This window comes from Euleptes europaea, chromosome 3, assembly GCF_029931775.1.
Source record: "Euleptes europaea isolate rEulEur1 chromosome 3, rEulEur1.hap1, whole genome shotgun sequence".
Classification (NCBI taxonomy): Eukaryota; Metazoa; Chordata; class Lepidosauria; order Squamata; family Sphaerodactylidae; genus Euleptes; species Euleptes europaea.
Genome location: NC_079314.1, coordinates 85986385 through 86000078, shown reverse-complemented (window position 1 = coordinate 86000078; position 13694 = coordinate 85986385). Strand labels below are relative to the sequence as shown.

At 42.9% G+C, this 13694-nt stretch overlaps 1 protein-coding gene and 1 non-coding gene across 2 annotated transcripts in view; both read right to left on the bottom strand.

The window, feature by feature from the left end:
• Nucleotides 1-5625: 5625 nt before the first annotated feature.
• TRNAG-GCC (transfer RNA glycine (anticodon GCC)) lies at nucleotides 5626-5697 on the bottom strand. Its single transcript has one exon. It is a non-coding gene; the product is annotated as a tRNA-Gly (tRNA).
• A 1530-nt stretch (nucleotides 5698-7227) lies between these two features.
• Nucleotides 7228-13694, bottom strand: part of LOC130474837 (solute carrier family 23 member 1-like) — a 31915-nt gene continuing 25448 nt past the window's right edge. The window contains exons 9-12 of the mRNA XM_056846531.1: nucleotides 12406-12570; nucleotides 9366-9474; nucleotides 8243-8338; nucleotides 7228-7501 (exon numbers count right to left, since the gene is read on the bottom strand). Of these exons, the coding sequence (XP_056702509.1) occupies nucleotides 7236-7501; nucleotides 8243-8338; nucleotides 9366-9474; nucleotides 12406-12570 (636 nt within the window). The 3' untranslated portion in view covers nucleotides 7228-7235. The remainder of the gene's footprint in view (nucleotides 7502-8242; nucleotides 8339-9365; nucleotides 9475-12405; nucleotides 12571-13694) is intronic.

Here is a 13694-nt window from a genome sequence, read left to right as displayed (position 1 = left end):
AAATTCCAGTTTTGGTGTCATGACTGAGAAGGCTGTCCCCAAGGCTCCCACCCATCTGACAGCAGAAGGCAGCAGCACCCAAAGCAAGGCCTCAGAATATGATCATAGTGGTCAGGTTCATATGGAACTAGGTGGTCTTTAAGGTATGCTGGTCCCAAACCGTACAAGGCTTTAAAGGTAAGATCCAGCACCTTGAATTAGGCCTGGAAACAAACTGGGAACCGCTGAAGATGGACCATTACTGGAGTGATATGGTCCCTACGACCCACTACAGTCAACATCCTGGCTGAAGCATTCTGTACCAATTGAGGTTTCCAAGCACCTTTCAAGGGCAGCCCCATGTAGAGCACATTGCAGTTATCTAGATGTTACCAGGGCATGCACTACAGTGACCAGATCTTTTCAGCCCAGGAAAGACAGCAGCTGGCTAACCAGTCGAAGCTGGTGAAAGACACTCCTGACCACAGCTGACCCCTGCTTATCAAGCAGTTAGGCGCCAGCAGTATGCCCAAGCAATGAACTGATTCCTTCAAGGAAAAGGCACCACCATCCATACCAGGAGACACCTTAGATCCCAGATCAATCCTATTACTAATTACATTCCACTTCCTGTTACTATTCATAACTATACTGCTAGTTTTCAAAGAAATGGGCTGCAACAGCCTGAGGCTGGTAGTGGTAGCCACTGGCAAGACAGACTTTACTAAAAACAGCTGTTTCCTAGCTTTGAAGATGGACTCTCAGGAAGCCCCATAACTTCTTTGGTCTTTATAATTCAGAGCCCTCATTTACATGGCAGTGAGAAAATAAATGTTTTTAAAAACAAATCATTGAGAGTTGTTGGGAGGGAGTTAGTTATGCAGAAAGGAACTATCAGACAATTAGGGGGGGCTTTTCTGTACTTCTGCTGTCGTTTTGGGAACAAACAGGAATGATGCAGTCGGAGTCCATTGGAATGGTTCTAAACTAAAGAAGAATGTCTCTGGGGATAGTCCGAAATGGATCCAGCAGATTCCACTGCACTCCTTGACTGGGCCTCTTTAGGGATGAGTGCTTCAGTGGGGGAGGAAGGTGGACCTTTCTACAAAAGTATTTTCTCTTTGGGTTTTTATACAGTGGCTAGTACTGTTCTAGGATATTTACCTAAAAAGGGAAGTTTGTAAACTTAATTTCACAAGTTCACATACCTATCTGTTAGTATAGAAATGTTCTTTTTTTTAAAAAAAAATGAAGCATACTGAAGTGTTTTTTAAAACGTAAACAACTCAACAAACCCAAGTTGTACCTCTTCACAGTAGGTGAGCTGTGGTGAAGAGCCCACAGGAACTGCATTCCAGAAATGGGGGGGAAATCTAGGAGAGGCAGCTTCCAACATCCTGCCTATAATCTGCAGACTGCTTATTAACTGGAAGTTCTCAGAATATTATGGGCAGCTGGAAAATGGCAGTTTGCTTTGTTTCAGCCCTTTGTGTCCCATTTTCAAAGCTTTACTTGGAAACATCTCAACATACCAAGGCTGGGCTGCAATTGACTCAGAGTTATTAATGGCCTGCGAGCACAGCAAGCGAGGTAATGGTGTGTGTTGAACAAAGGGAATGAGCAAATGTGTTTGAGATTCTAGGAAATAGAGAGTTTTTCCATGTGCTTTACAGGTCTACGAAATGTTTTTTAAAAAAATTAGACCGCACTTCTGAAATTCGCCACATTGTTTTGAGTAGTTAACACTTGAGATCTGTTTTTTAAAACTCAGCACTGAGGTCAGTTTTTTAAAACCCAGTCATAGAGGGGCACAGTAATAATGACTGTCCCTCCTAAACATAACTGGCTCACACATAGGCATTTGAGACACTCCAAATTCATACTGTAGTCCCACCTACAATCACGAATGGAGTTATCATGCATGGTTGGGTCAGTATTCTATGAGAAAATTGATCTCCAGTAGGATTGCCAGGTCCCTCTTCGCCACCAGCAGGAGGTTTTTGGGGCGGAGCCTGAGAAGGGCAGGGTTTGGGGAGAGGAGGGACTTCAATGCCATAGAGGCCAATTGCCAAAGTGGCCATTTTCTCCAGGTGAACTGATCTCTATCGACTGGAGTTCAGTTGTAATAGCAGGAGATCTCCAGCTAGTACCTGGAGGTTGGCAACCTCCAGTCATCCATGAAAGCTCAATTAGAATGGCCTAGATTTACTACCTGAACTTGTTGGTGATGGTACTATCAATGGCTTTAAACAGCGCATGACAGCCTGACTTGGCTTATCAATATGTCAGTTAACAGTGAGTGGCCATCATTGTAACTAAAGCAACATATTCAGGGTCCCAAGAAACAACGCTGGTCTTTATTCCTGCCCCAAATTAATATGCTGCCTAATTTTGATAGAACAACAATTTCAATGTATTATATACTCCAAGAACTATCCAAACGGCAAACATTTAGACTTCTGCTCTAAATCTAGCTTCTCCATTGGAAAAAAGTAACAGAAAAGAAGAAGAGGAGTTGGTTTTTATATGCCGACTTTCTCTACCAAGGGAGACTCAAACCAGCTTACAATCACCTACCCTTCCCATCCACAACAGACACCGTGTGAGGTAGGTGAGGCTGAGAGAGCTCTAACAGAGCTGTGATTAGCCCAAGGTCACCCAGCTGGATTTGTGTATAGGAGTGGGGAAACAAATCCAGTTCACCAGATTAGCCTCTACCGCTCATGTGGAGGAGTGGGGAATCAAACCCGGTTCTCCAGATCAGACTCCACCGCTCCAAACCACCACTCTTAACTACTACACCACAATTCTACATTTTGGTAAGAAGTGAAAGTTGTTCTCTTTATTTTCACTCCAGCATATTTATTACATAATATTTTTCAAACTATTGTAGGTATACATCAAAAATACTGAACCTGATATGAAAAGTAGGTTCCTCTCTTCAGCCATTGCATTGCACAATCAGCTTGATCTGAAGGCGTAAAAGAAAGACCTTTTTATCCCATTAAAGAAATCTTAGTCTATTAACTGCATTTTAATTAATTAAATCTGCATATGAATAAACAACTGCATTTTAATTAATTGAATCTGCATATGAATAAACAAGTTTAGAAGAAACGTTTTAAAGATGTACATGTCATCAGGCACCATCTTAGAAGAGGTATTCCTTCATGTCAGAGAGAACAAATGAAGCTGCCTTGCAGTGAGTCAGACCTCCTAGTGAGACATCTGTCAAAGTCAGTGGACATTTTTTTCTCCCTCTTCCAAAATGCTAGAACCCTAGGGCATCAAATGAGGTTGATGGGCAGTAAATTCAGGAGGGGGGGGAAGGAAATAATTCTTTACACAATGAGTGATTAAAATGTGGGATTCACTGCCAGACAATGCAGTGATGGCCCCATGCAAGATAGCTTTAAAGTGGGATTAAACAGGTACATGGAGGGTACGTCTATCAGTGGCTATTAGCTATTGATGACTAAAGGGAACTTCCACATTTCTGAGGCAGTAAACCTCTGAATAGCAGTGCCGAGAAGCAAAATCTAGGGAAGGCCTCAGCCTCTATGCCTTGTTTTTGTTCCTTGAGAGTAAAAAAAAAAGAGAGAGAGAGAGTAATTGGTTGGCTACTGAGAAAGGATGCTGAGCTACATGGATCACTGGTCTGTCCGACAGGACTCTTCTTATGTACTTGGGCAGCTGCCTTATAGTGAGTGGGCTATCAAGGTCAATATTGTCTCCTCTGACCAGCAGCAGCTGTTATGATATGGGTTGCTTGTTTCCCGGACTGGTCATGGCAACCCCAGTCGATGCGTGCCCCCACCTCTTCAGAGCAAGCGGCAAGCCGGAAGCCGCCTGGAAAGGAGCACTCTGTCATCCCATGAACAGGCAGTCAAGGAACAGAGGCCAGATCAACCCTCCAGTGAACCAGAGGGAGTCCACCATTCGCAGTGCCCCCGTTCCAGTGGAAGCCATATCACAGGGAGCCGTCAGCACGCAACCACCAACAGCGCTTTCCCCCCCTTGAGTTGATCGACTTAATTAGCTAATCATTGAGAGACGTTAAGACAACAAATAAACAACATTCCTCCGGCTATGCAAAGCCATGCATTCCTGGACATTGCGATGTGCAACTTGTGTATGAGCAGCAAAACCCATCAACGAGCGACGCCTGACTCCCTCAGGGTTGTGCAAATCAATGGAAACAGTATAGACTACTAAATTCTCTCACTCCCCCACCCTGGTAGCCGATCGTTAATCCTTTTGTCACCTTTTGTCTTAGCTTGGGAACCACGAGGGTAATCCAATCACCCTCCCTCTTGGAAAATAGTATAACTGGGGTCCCCGCAATCCATACGTTACCTTAGGTCTTCCCTTGGCTTCTTTGCTGTCACTCTGTGAGTTGGGGTTTGCGTAGCCCAATCACTCAACCCCCCCCCCTCTACCCGCTGGGCAAGTCCCTGGGAACCCCTCCATTCTGCCCCCGCTTACCCCAGTGTTTTAGCCTACGGAACTCAGGACACCTCCGCTTCAGGACAGGTACCGTATAACCCGTCATCTGGGCCTGCCACATTGGCGACCGTCCCAATACTCCTCCCTTTTTACTCCTAGGATCTGAATGTACATTGTGTAAATGATATTTGTGTGCTTGTGAACATTCTCTTTATTAAGAAGTAAACCTTTAATCAAAAGTTCATTTGCCTTCGTCTTTTCTCTTGTGTCTCGGATTGGACTCCCGTAAACGTTGGTTAACGATCCCTAGGTTATGCCCACTGCCAGTTATTGAACGCTAATTTCCCCATATTATTAATAACCAAGCAATTTGGCTAACACAGTTCTCTAGGGGCTCAGAGGTCTTATCACCTACTACCTGAGGCTTTTAAGTGGAGATGACAGCGACTGGGACCTTCCACATGCAAAGAAGATGCTCTACCACTGAGCCATGCCCCCTCCTCTTCTAAGATGGCCCTGCAACCCAAGGTTTATATATACTTACTTTCAATAAAAATAGTAAATGCCTTTAAAATCTGTTGCCTAAGTAATTGCGGGCACTTTTTAAAACTGACAGACTTCAAATGTTGCAGCCTCGGTTTTCTATTTTTTTCTTTGATTACAAAATATGAGAATGGAGGTTCTAAAACATGGATGATCTACATGTGGCAGCCGGGGCTGCAAGACCAGCCCCGGCTTCTCAAACAGCTGATGGGTACAATTCTTCAAGCAGAGCAGTATGGATAGGGCCTCATCTGCTGGACCAGGCTGGAACCACCACTGCAGATCCCCATTCAGCTATGTGAGCAAAGACTAGCTGAACCAATATGGTTGAACATATGCAACAGGTGATGCCCAATGATCCTGAAATATAAGAATGGTTTCGTATGGCTATTCTAAGTGGATGGTTATTGCAGGGCACGGATAGGCAAAAAACATCATAGATCTCAGCTTATTCCGACAGGGCTGCTCGCTTATCAGCCTCCACCATTCAGTGGGACAAGGGAGGGATGTGCAGAATGAACACACACAAATGAAGCTGCCTTATACTGAATCAGACCCTTGGTCCATCAAAGTCAGTATTGTCTACTGACCAGCAGCAGCTCTCCAGACTCACAGGCAGAGGTCTTTCATATCACTTACTTGCCTAGTCCCTTTAACTGGAGATGCCAGGGATTGAACCTGGGACCTTCTGCATGGCAAGCAGATGCTCTATCACTGAGCCACAGCCCCTCCCCTGCATTGCTGAAAGGGTCACAGATGAATATACCACTTCTCAGGAAATAAAAACGCCCAGTTGCATGAAGCTCATGTGGAGAAAAGTGGAAAATGTAGATGTGCAGGAGGTACCATCTTTGACCAACAATGGTACAGCATGATAAATGTAATGACACGCTGAACTGTCTACCAAATGAGTGAAGTTTGGGTCATACCAAGAGGCCTCTGCAGAGTGATAGAGAAGTGGGAAGAGTCAACACAGACTCCAGATGGAAATTTTCTCTGATCACATCTTCACAGGTTACATATTTGGGGCATACCTTGAGCGAAGTGGGGATTTCCATAAAGAGAAGAAAGGGACAAAAAACAGCCTAAGATTTTTGAGACGTGGTTTTATTTAGGTATTATTCCTATCAGGTAAACGTTTCCTAGGAACTTAGCAAAACCATTAAATACATTGAATAAGCAAAAAAAAAAAAAAAGTCATTCCAGTAGTCACCAGAATGAGACGTAGCCTTTTTGAGCATTTGGGGGGGAACTGAGTGTCCATGTTTCAGCATCCCCATATTAAGAACCAAGGCATCTTGGAAGATACTTCTGGATAATACCAATAGTAAGCCCAAGAAGTCTCCAGTTATGTTTATACGGGAAGAGACCAAAGACCTTTCCCTGTGCATCTCTGAAGTCCTATTGATTCCTTCCTTTACAGATTTAAAACAAGGCACAAGATATATTAATGCAATCTTCTGTGTGTATAGCACTTCTTGGTTTCTTGCATATGGCTTTCATGAAATCCTGAAAGAAGCTTAGAACTAATAATTTTACATCACAGATATGTATGGAAACCCCAGTTTAGATCAAGAGACTTGTAGGAGACCACGTGACTCCAGCAGTGTGGCCGTCATCCACCACTCTGCTCAGCAAAGTCTTAAGGCTTCCTCTAGGCTAAAAATCCTTCCTCCAAGTTAAGTGTCTCTTCTGCTAGAGGAACAGCCACTAAATTTGGAGGAAGGCTTCTTCAACTGGAGGAAGGTTTCAAACCATGCTGAGTGAAGCGGTAGATTACAGACCAACATGTCCTCCAAAGACTTTATGAAGTAAATAAACCTAGGCTAAAAGGCAGGGAAATAGAGTATGCAGTTTGGCCAACAACACAGGGACAGTCTGTAAGACGGAAGTTGAAACTAGATTTCATGGGACTCAGTCAGTAGCCTTTTTTCTTGGGATTAGCTTGTCCAATTAATTACTCAAGAAGTCAAGGACTACAGTGAGAATTTCTGGGCAACAGCTTTCAAGGCTAAGAAGGAAAACAAATTGTCCTCCATGAACACTGCTGGGTTCTCCCCTTTCTATCAGCTATTCCTCAAACTGGCATATTTGCTGTAGAGAAGTCGGCATGCTCTACATCACACAGTGACTTTACTGGAAGAACCTGCAGGAATGACGTTTGTCAATGTCATGCTTTGAGCATTGCCCCAAAGACCTGAAGCCAGATAAAAAGAAAGGTGCTACTTCAACAGATTAGTAGTCCAAGTTTGTCTGCTGGAATGATCTTATATCCTTGTGTCGACATTCATTTCTGTGTCCTTTTCTGAATTAATTTTGTTGCAGTTCTCTTGTACAAGACTGTTGTGTGCATTTGCACTTTGTCCTGGGGGTGATTTGGGGCATGTCGGGAGGTACCGAAAACAGTTAGCAGCACAGAACTTGGAACCTATTCCAAAGGGAAGATCATAGACATCTGAGGTACACAGGGTATTGCTGGACTCCTCCTTATAACTCTCTTTCCAAGCCAAGAGTCCCCGCTCTTCCTGGCTCCCTACCAAAAGAAAGTAAGCAGGGTGGTTAACAAAGGCCCACTGAGAATTGTAATATGGCATACAAAGGCATTTTGTTCCATTTGTTAGTATTGTTCTCTAATACCACAAAAAGCATAACCCTGTATTCTAGCTGCCTGTGTAAAAGCAATCAAGTGGTTTTGATTGTGACATTCTGACACAAAGAAGCGCAGTTTTGCCCTTGGCATGGTTTGTTCGGAACAAAAAAAAACCTGGATTCCAATCAGTGGCAGTTACACCCTCTCTTTCCTCAGTTCCATCGCTGTGAACACTTTACTGTGCTCTCTCAGTAGCAACCTTTAAATGTTACTCTCGACACATGGTTCACTCTTGTATAAGAAGCTTTCACATGACTGGGGTAATAGTGATATGACGCAACTAAAGTAGGGGAGGGTAATCATATGGGTCTTTCCCACAGAATTTGCACACATCTCACAGCAAGGTCAGGACCTGTGGATTGGTTGTCATCCATGTGGTTGGATTACTTAAGGAGACTTAAGTCAAGTGACTTAAGTCACTCACAAAAAAAGTCACTCTAAAACAGTTAGGGTAATGCTTTAAAGCCCAGTGTTATTGCCCACATCACGTTACACGGGCAGAAGTTTGAGTCCATTTTAAAATCACCACATACCAGTACCACATTCTGAGGATGCTCTGGTAAAGCCCAACTTGTGTTTTTGTACTTTAGGCACAGATGCTAGCCACGAAAGCTGGACTCCTACCTGGAATAGTGTTATCAAGGAAAAAGCCGAGGAACCCCCCAACAAACATTCCTGTAGTAAGTAGAACCTGGATCACTTGGTCCAGCGGCAGAATTCCTAAGAACAGAATCCATTTGACATTTAATTAAAGAGAGAGAGACAGGATAAAGTTCTTTGAAATCAGCACATATTCATCTTGCATTTAAAAGAGTGTTAGCATTCATATGAAACATTGTATACAACAATGGTAGAAATTGACATTGCATAGTGATGATCACTAGATCACTGGAATTGTGCTCAGAGAATTATATAACAAACATTCCATGCTCACAGAAAGGGCATAAAATATAGGAATGGTCTGCTGAATCAACCTAACAAGAGTTAAATGCTGACCATCTCGATGCATCAAAATAATACGTTGGGAATTAGGGATGCTGTCACTGATGATGTGATGCCACTTCCAGTAAATACTAGGAAGTGGTGTCATGCCTCTCTAGGAATATCTGGAAATTCTTTGGTAAAACTGTGGTTTTCTCCAGAAGTGACATTAGTCCTCTTTAGGAATTGCTAAAAACATTCATGGTTTTACCATAGATTTTCCAGCGACTCCTGGAGAGATGTGTTATCACTTTTGGGTTCCTCCTGGAAGGGATATGCACCATCAGCTCGACAGCCATATTTTTTCTCCCAACATCACTGTAAGTGGTGGTGGGAAATACAAAGTGACAGCAGGGAATCCCCACCCCTGCTGGGGGACTGGCACATAACTGCAATAATCTCCCTGTGCTAAAAAAAACCACACACGCAAACCTCCCTGCAACCCCTCAATTCACATTCTCCAATTCAGTCAACCATCTTTCATCATGGAAATAGCCAATACCAGTTCATAGCATCTGGTAGTTTGAAAGCTGCATTAACATCCTAGAGTGAAGAACCTCACTGTGAAAAAATTATTCATCCATATGTATGAAGAACAAGAAAAAAACATTCATATGTATGACAAGAAATTCCTACATCAGCATAGCTGTAAAACAGGGAACTGTGCCCCTTTGTAAAGTGAATGGCTTTTCTAATTACTTCTCTACCTTAACCTTTAACTGAGATGAAAGACACTACCTAATAAAAACATGGTCTCACTGTGTACCTGTTTTCAGTGCGTCTGTGTTATTCTTTATCCAGTAGGGAATCGTCAGACCCGCATATATAGAAAATCCAAAGATGAACAGGTTTCTTGAAGAGTTCATGTCTGCATACTGCATTTAAAAAGAGGATATTGCTTATAGACAAACACAATCAAATCTACAAATTAATTGATCCAACCAATGATATCTGTAACTGCACAACCATAGCTGAGATCAACAATCTGTTCTCGTGATCGTCTCAACCTATGACAGCCATGGCAGGGGGAGCCAATCCAAGGCAAGATGGCTATGAGAATATGAATGGGTCCTCATGTGGTTTTATGCTTAGCATTGCACATGATTTTTGATATTTGTAGTAGCATTCCAAAAGCCAAATTTACCATTTACCTTTAAACATAATATATGTAAATATCCTATGCACTATATTTAAAATCTGCACTGGAATAGAGATGGCTATATTTCTAAACAACTAAAAATAATTTATGATAAAGTGTTAATTTTGTGGTAGCAATTTTACTGAACCAAGAGAACTTTCGATGATCACAGAGTATCTCTTTAAATCTTCTAAACTGTCACAATTTCAATGATTAATGTCATTACTCAAAAAAGAATATGAGACACGCGTTTTAAACTCTTTTTCCATTTGTACTGATGTTACTTCATTTTTATAGCAGAGTTAATGTTTAAGCTTAGTAGGTTTGTTTGACCTTTGTTAATCTTGGGCCATAAAACAGCTGTTTTTGATACTGACTCTTAAATTTGTTAATAACATAACATCTGCATACAATTTTACCTTTAGATCATGTCAACATACATGTATTCCATTACTATTTTGTATTTCCCTAATCATTACTGGAAATGGTTATATATAAAGTGAAGAAATAATGCTAATAGAGGGCATCTTTGACCTTTCCATAAATCAAAATTTTGGTCAAATAATAAGCAATTTTACAGTATTTTAAAAATTATTTAATGCAATTCAGGAAATATGCACCCATGCACTCTAACTTGTCAAATTCTTTCTCAAGATCAATACAGTTAAAGATCATTACTACTTCTTTTTTGCTATATTAAATGTATTTACTTGACACAAACAGGAACCCACAAGGATTTGTGAGAGACATCTCAGTTTCCCTCCCACTTTTTGTTTTTTCCCCTTTCCTGAAAGCCCCCATAGCCTTTCCCCTTTTCCTGCTTCCTTCTCGGGTTGCCATCTCTAGGTGGGACCTGGAGATCTCCTGAAATCACAACAGATTTAACTACAGATATAAGTTCCCACTTAGGGTTGGCCGCTCCAGGTTGGTAAACTCCTGGAGATTTGGATGTGGAGCCTTGGGAGGTTGAGGTTTGGAGAGAGAAGTGACCTCAGCAGGGTAAAGTGCCAGAGAGTCCATCCTCCAAAGCACCTATTTTCTCCATGTCCCCCATTTCGGTCATCCAGAGAACAGTTGTAATTCTGGGTGATCTCCAGCTCCCAACTGGAAGTTGGCAAACCTTGTTCACTTGGAGGAAATGGCTGACTTGGAGGGTGGACTCTATAGCATTATACCCAGCAGAGGTCCCTCCCCTCCTCAAATCCCACCATCTCCAGGCTCCACCTCCCAAATATCTAGGAAGTTCCTAACTTGGAGTTGGCAACCATATCTCCTTCCCACCCAACAGTCAACCAACCTTTATCTGCCCCTCTGTCTTAATCTTCCCCTCCCCAGCAGCCTCAATCTAGGAAAACTGTGGCCCAGTTGTGTAGTGCTGGCCACTGAGCCAGACCCACTTGCATGATAGGGAACCCTCAAGGACTTGTGGGGTGGCACCTCACTTTCCCCTGTATCCCCCTCGCCACAATATTTCCTCTTTCCCCCCTTCTAGCAACCCTCATATTCTCTTCCCTTTCCTTGCCTCACCCACTGAGCTTCCACAGCAAGATGGGGATTTGAACCTGGGTCTCCCATACCCTACTCTGAAGCTCTAACTGCTAAACCACAATGGCTTTCATAGGGTGGCTGCTGTTGAACAGTAGAAAGCAGCCAGGCCTAGTTAAGTCATGCAAGTTGGGTAGTATCAAGTCACCCAGAGGTTGCTGGCAGGCCTAGGGGTCCCAATCTCCAGTTGGGACCTGGAGATCTCCCAGAATTACAACTAAACTACAGACAACAGAGATCTGTCCTCCTGGAGAAAATGGCTGCTTTTGAGTGTGGACTCTATGGCATTATATTTGGCTGAGGTCTCTCCCCGCCACAAACCCTGTCGTCCGCAGACTCCACCACAAAATCTGTAGGAATTTCCCAACCAGGATCTGGTAACCTTAGTCAGGCCTGGCCCCAATGAGTCCTTCCTCAAAGGCAAAATAGGCCTCTAAAGGACCCTGCCCTCTCCCCCTACCTTTTCACTCACAGAAACTCAGCCTGGAATACTGTGGTTGCCTAGCATCAGCCACTGAGGGAATCTATTACTTAAAGGCACAGGCATGCCTTTTATAATTTTCAGTTTTTTCAAATACTCCAGTGTTGGGTTGTTTGTTTGTTTTTAGATTTCACATTTTTCTGCAAACCTGGGGCCTTTTCAGGATTGTAGAAATATCTGTCTTGCCCATTCACAGCTCCAGTCACCAGATTTAAGTATCCTCAGATTTGGCCAACTTTGCTATTAGAATAAGGATTTTAAATGCAAATGTAGTTGGTTCATCACAGCATGAAAACACAAGCATCCCTCCTGAGCTTTTAAACACCACCATAAACAGCATTAAAAAGCGCCTTATGTAGCCATCCCATCAATGCACTAATGTTAACACTCTGTTCATCTCTTGCCTTAAAAACCCCACGAGGTGAAACTTTATAGGGTCGCCATGAGCCAGTTGCGACTTGATGGTACACTTTATTTACCTTATTTAAATGTTGTTTTTATCATTAACCACCTTGAGGGTCTACTTTTAGACAAGTTTAATAATACTGAAATGATAAATAATAATGCCAGTATTTTTGTAACGAAGACAAGTTGAATAAGAAGATTAACTCATGCAGCATTAAAAAACAACACAGCTATTACCTGAAGATTGGAAACCCCCACAGCAGTGATGACTCCAAACATCACAATGAACATCCCTCCAATGATAGGAGTTGGAATGCTGGCAAACACAGCTCCGACTTTGCCAAACATGCCAGTCAAAAGCAGGACACAGCCACCAGCCACAATCACAATTCTACTCCCAACCTGTGTCAAGAGGAACAAAAACAGATTACAAGTTATAAAAAAACTTGAAGAAAGGTTTCAGAATGCTCATCTTCAAATACAAACCCTACAATAAGGTTTATGAGCTAGGCTAAGTGCTCTTTTTTCTCATACAGGATAGTCTAGAATATTTGCATCAGACCATGTCAAGCCAATAAAGCTGGTTGCTCTATGGATCTGCCTGTTAAAATTACAGGTTGCTGCATTCTATGAATCCGTTTCATCAGCACAGAGTCTTCCGCTACACAAAGGGCCTTCTGCTGACGTTGTGTCTTTTCTGAAGGAGCAATTCTTCCTGCCTTGGCAGGAGGCTCCTTGCACTGGAGGAGCGTACTAGCAGAAAAGTGATAAAATACAACCCAAGGCACTTTAAAAAAAAGTTTCCAGTTTATTCTGAGCAACCCTAAAGTTTCTTGGCAGTTTATCAGGACTAGAAAATTGGTAGCACTAGAAAAAAATCAACAGATGAGCGTCCCTGAAAGACAACTACAGCTGTCAAGCAGCCATCTGTTGGCTAGCCCATCACTTGGGGAGCCTGCCCGGCATCGACCAGCACCTGGCCCTTTTCCATTGTGGCTCCGGCTCTGTGGAATGGGCTCCCTGAAGAGGTGAAGGGGGCCCCCTCCTTAGAGGTCTTCAGGAAACACTGCCAGGCCCACCAGTTTGCCAGGGCAGGCTTCTTTTAAGGGGGGAGAAACTTGGGGTTTGTTATTTTATTTTTTTGGTTTTAAGTGACAATTGGTTCTTGTAGGTTATCTGGGCTGTGTGACCGTGGTCTTGGTATTTTCTTTCCTGACGTTTCGCCAGCAGCTGTGGCAGGCATCTTCAGAGGAGTAACTCTGACAATGTTTTGAACTATTATTGTAAGCCTCCTTGAAGCATGAGGAAAGGCAGGATATAAACATTTAAATAAATAAATATGCCCCTAGCATTGCTCTCCACCTGCAATGTGAATGCCATGTTCCCAGTTCAGAGGCGTCAGTGGTAAGGCCTGCTCAGTACCTCATGCATAACTAAATGTGCATGCCTCAACATTTTCCATAATCCTCTGCAAGTGTTCCAGAATCTGCAAAAGGCAGGGGATTCCGGGGCAGATGTGTAAACAT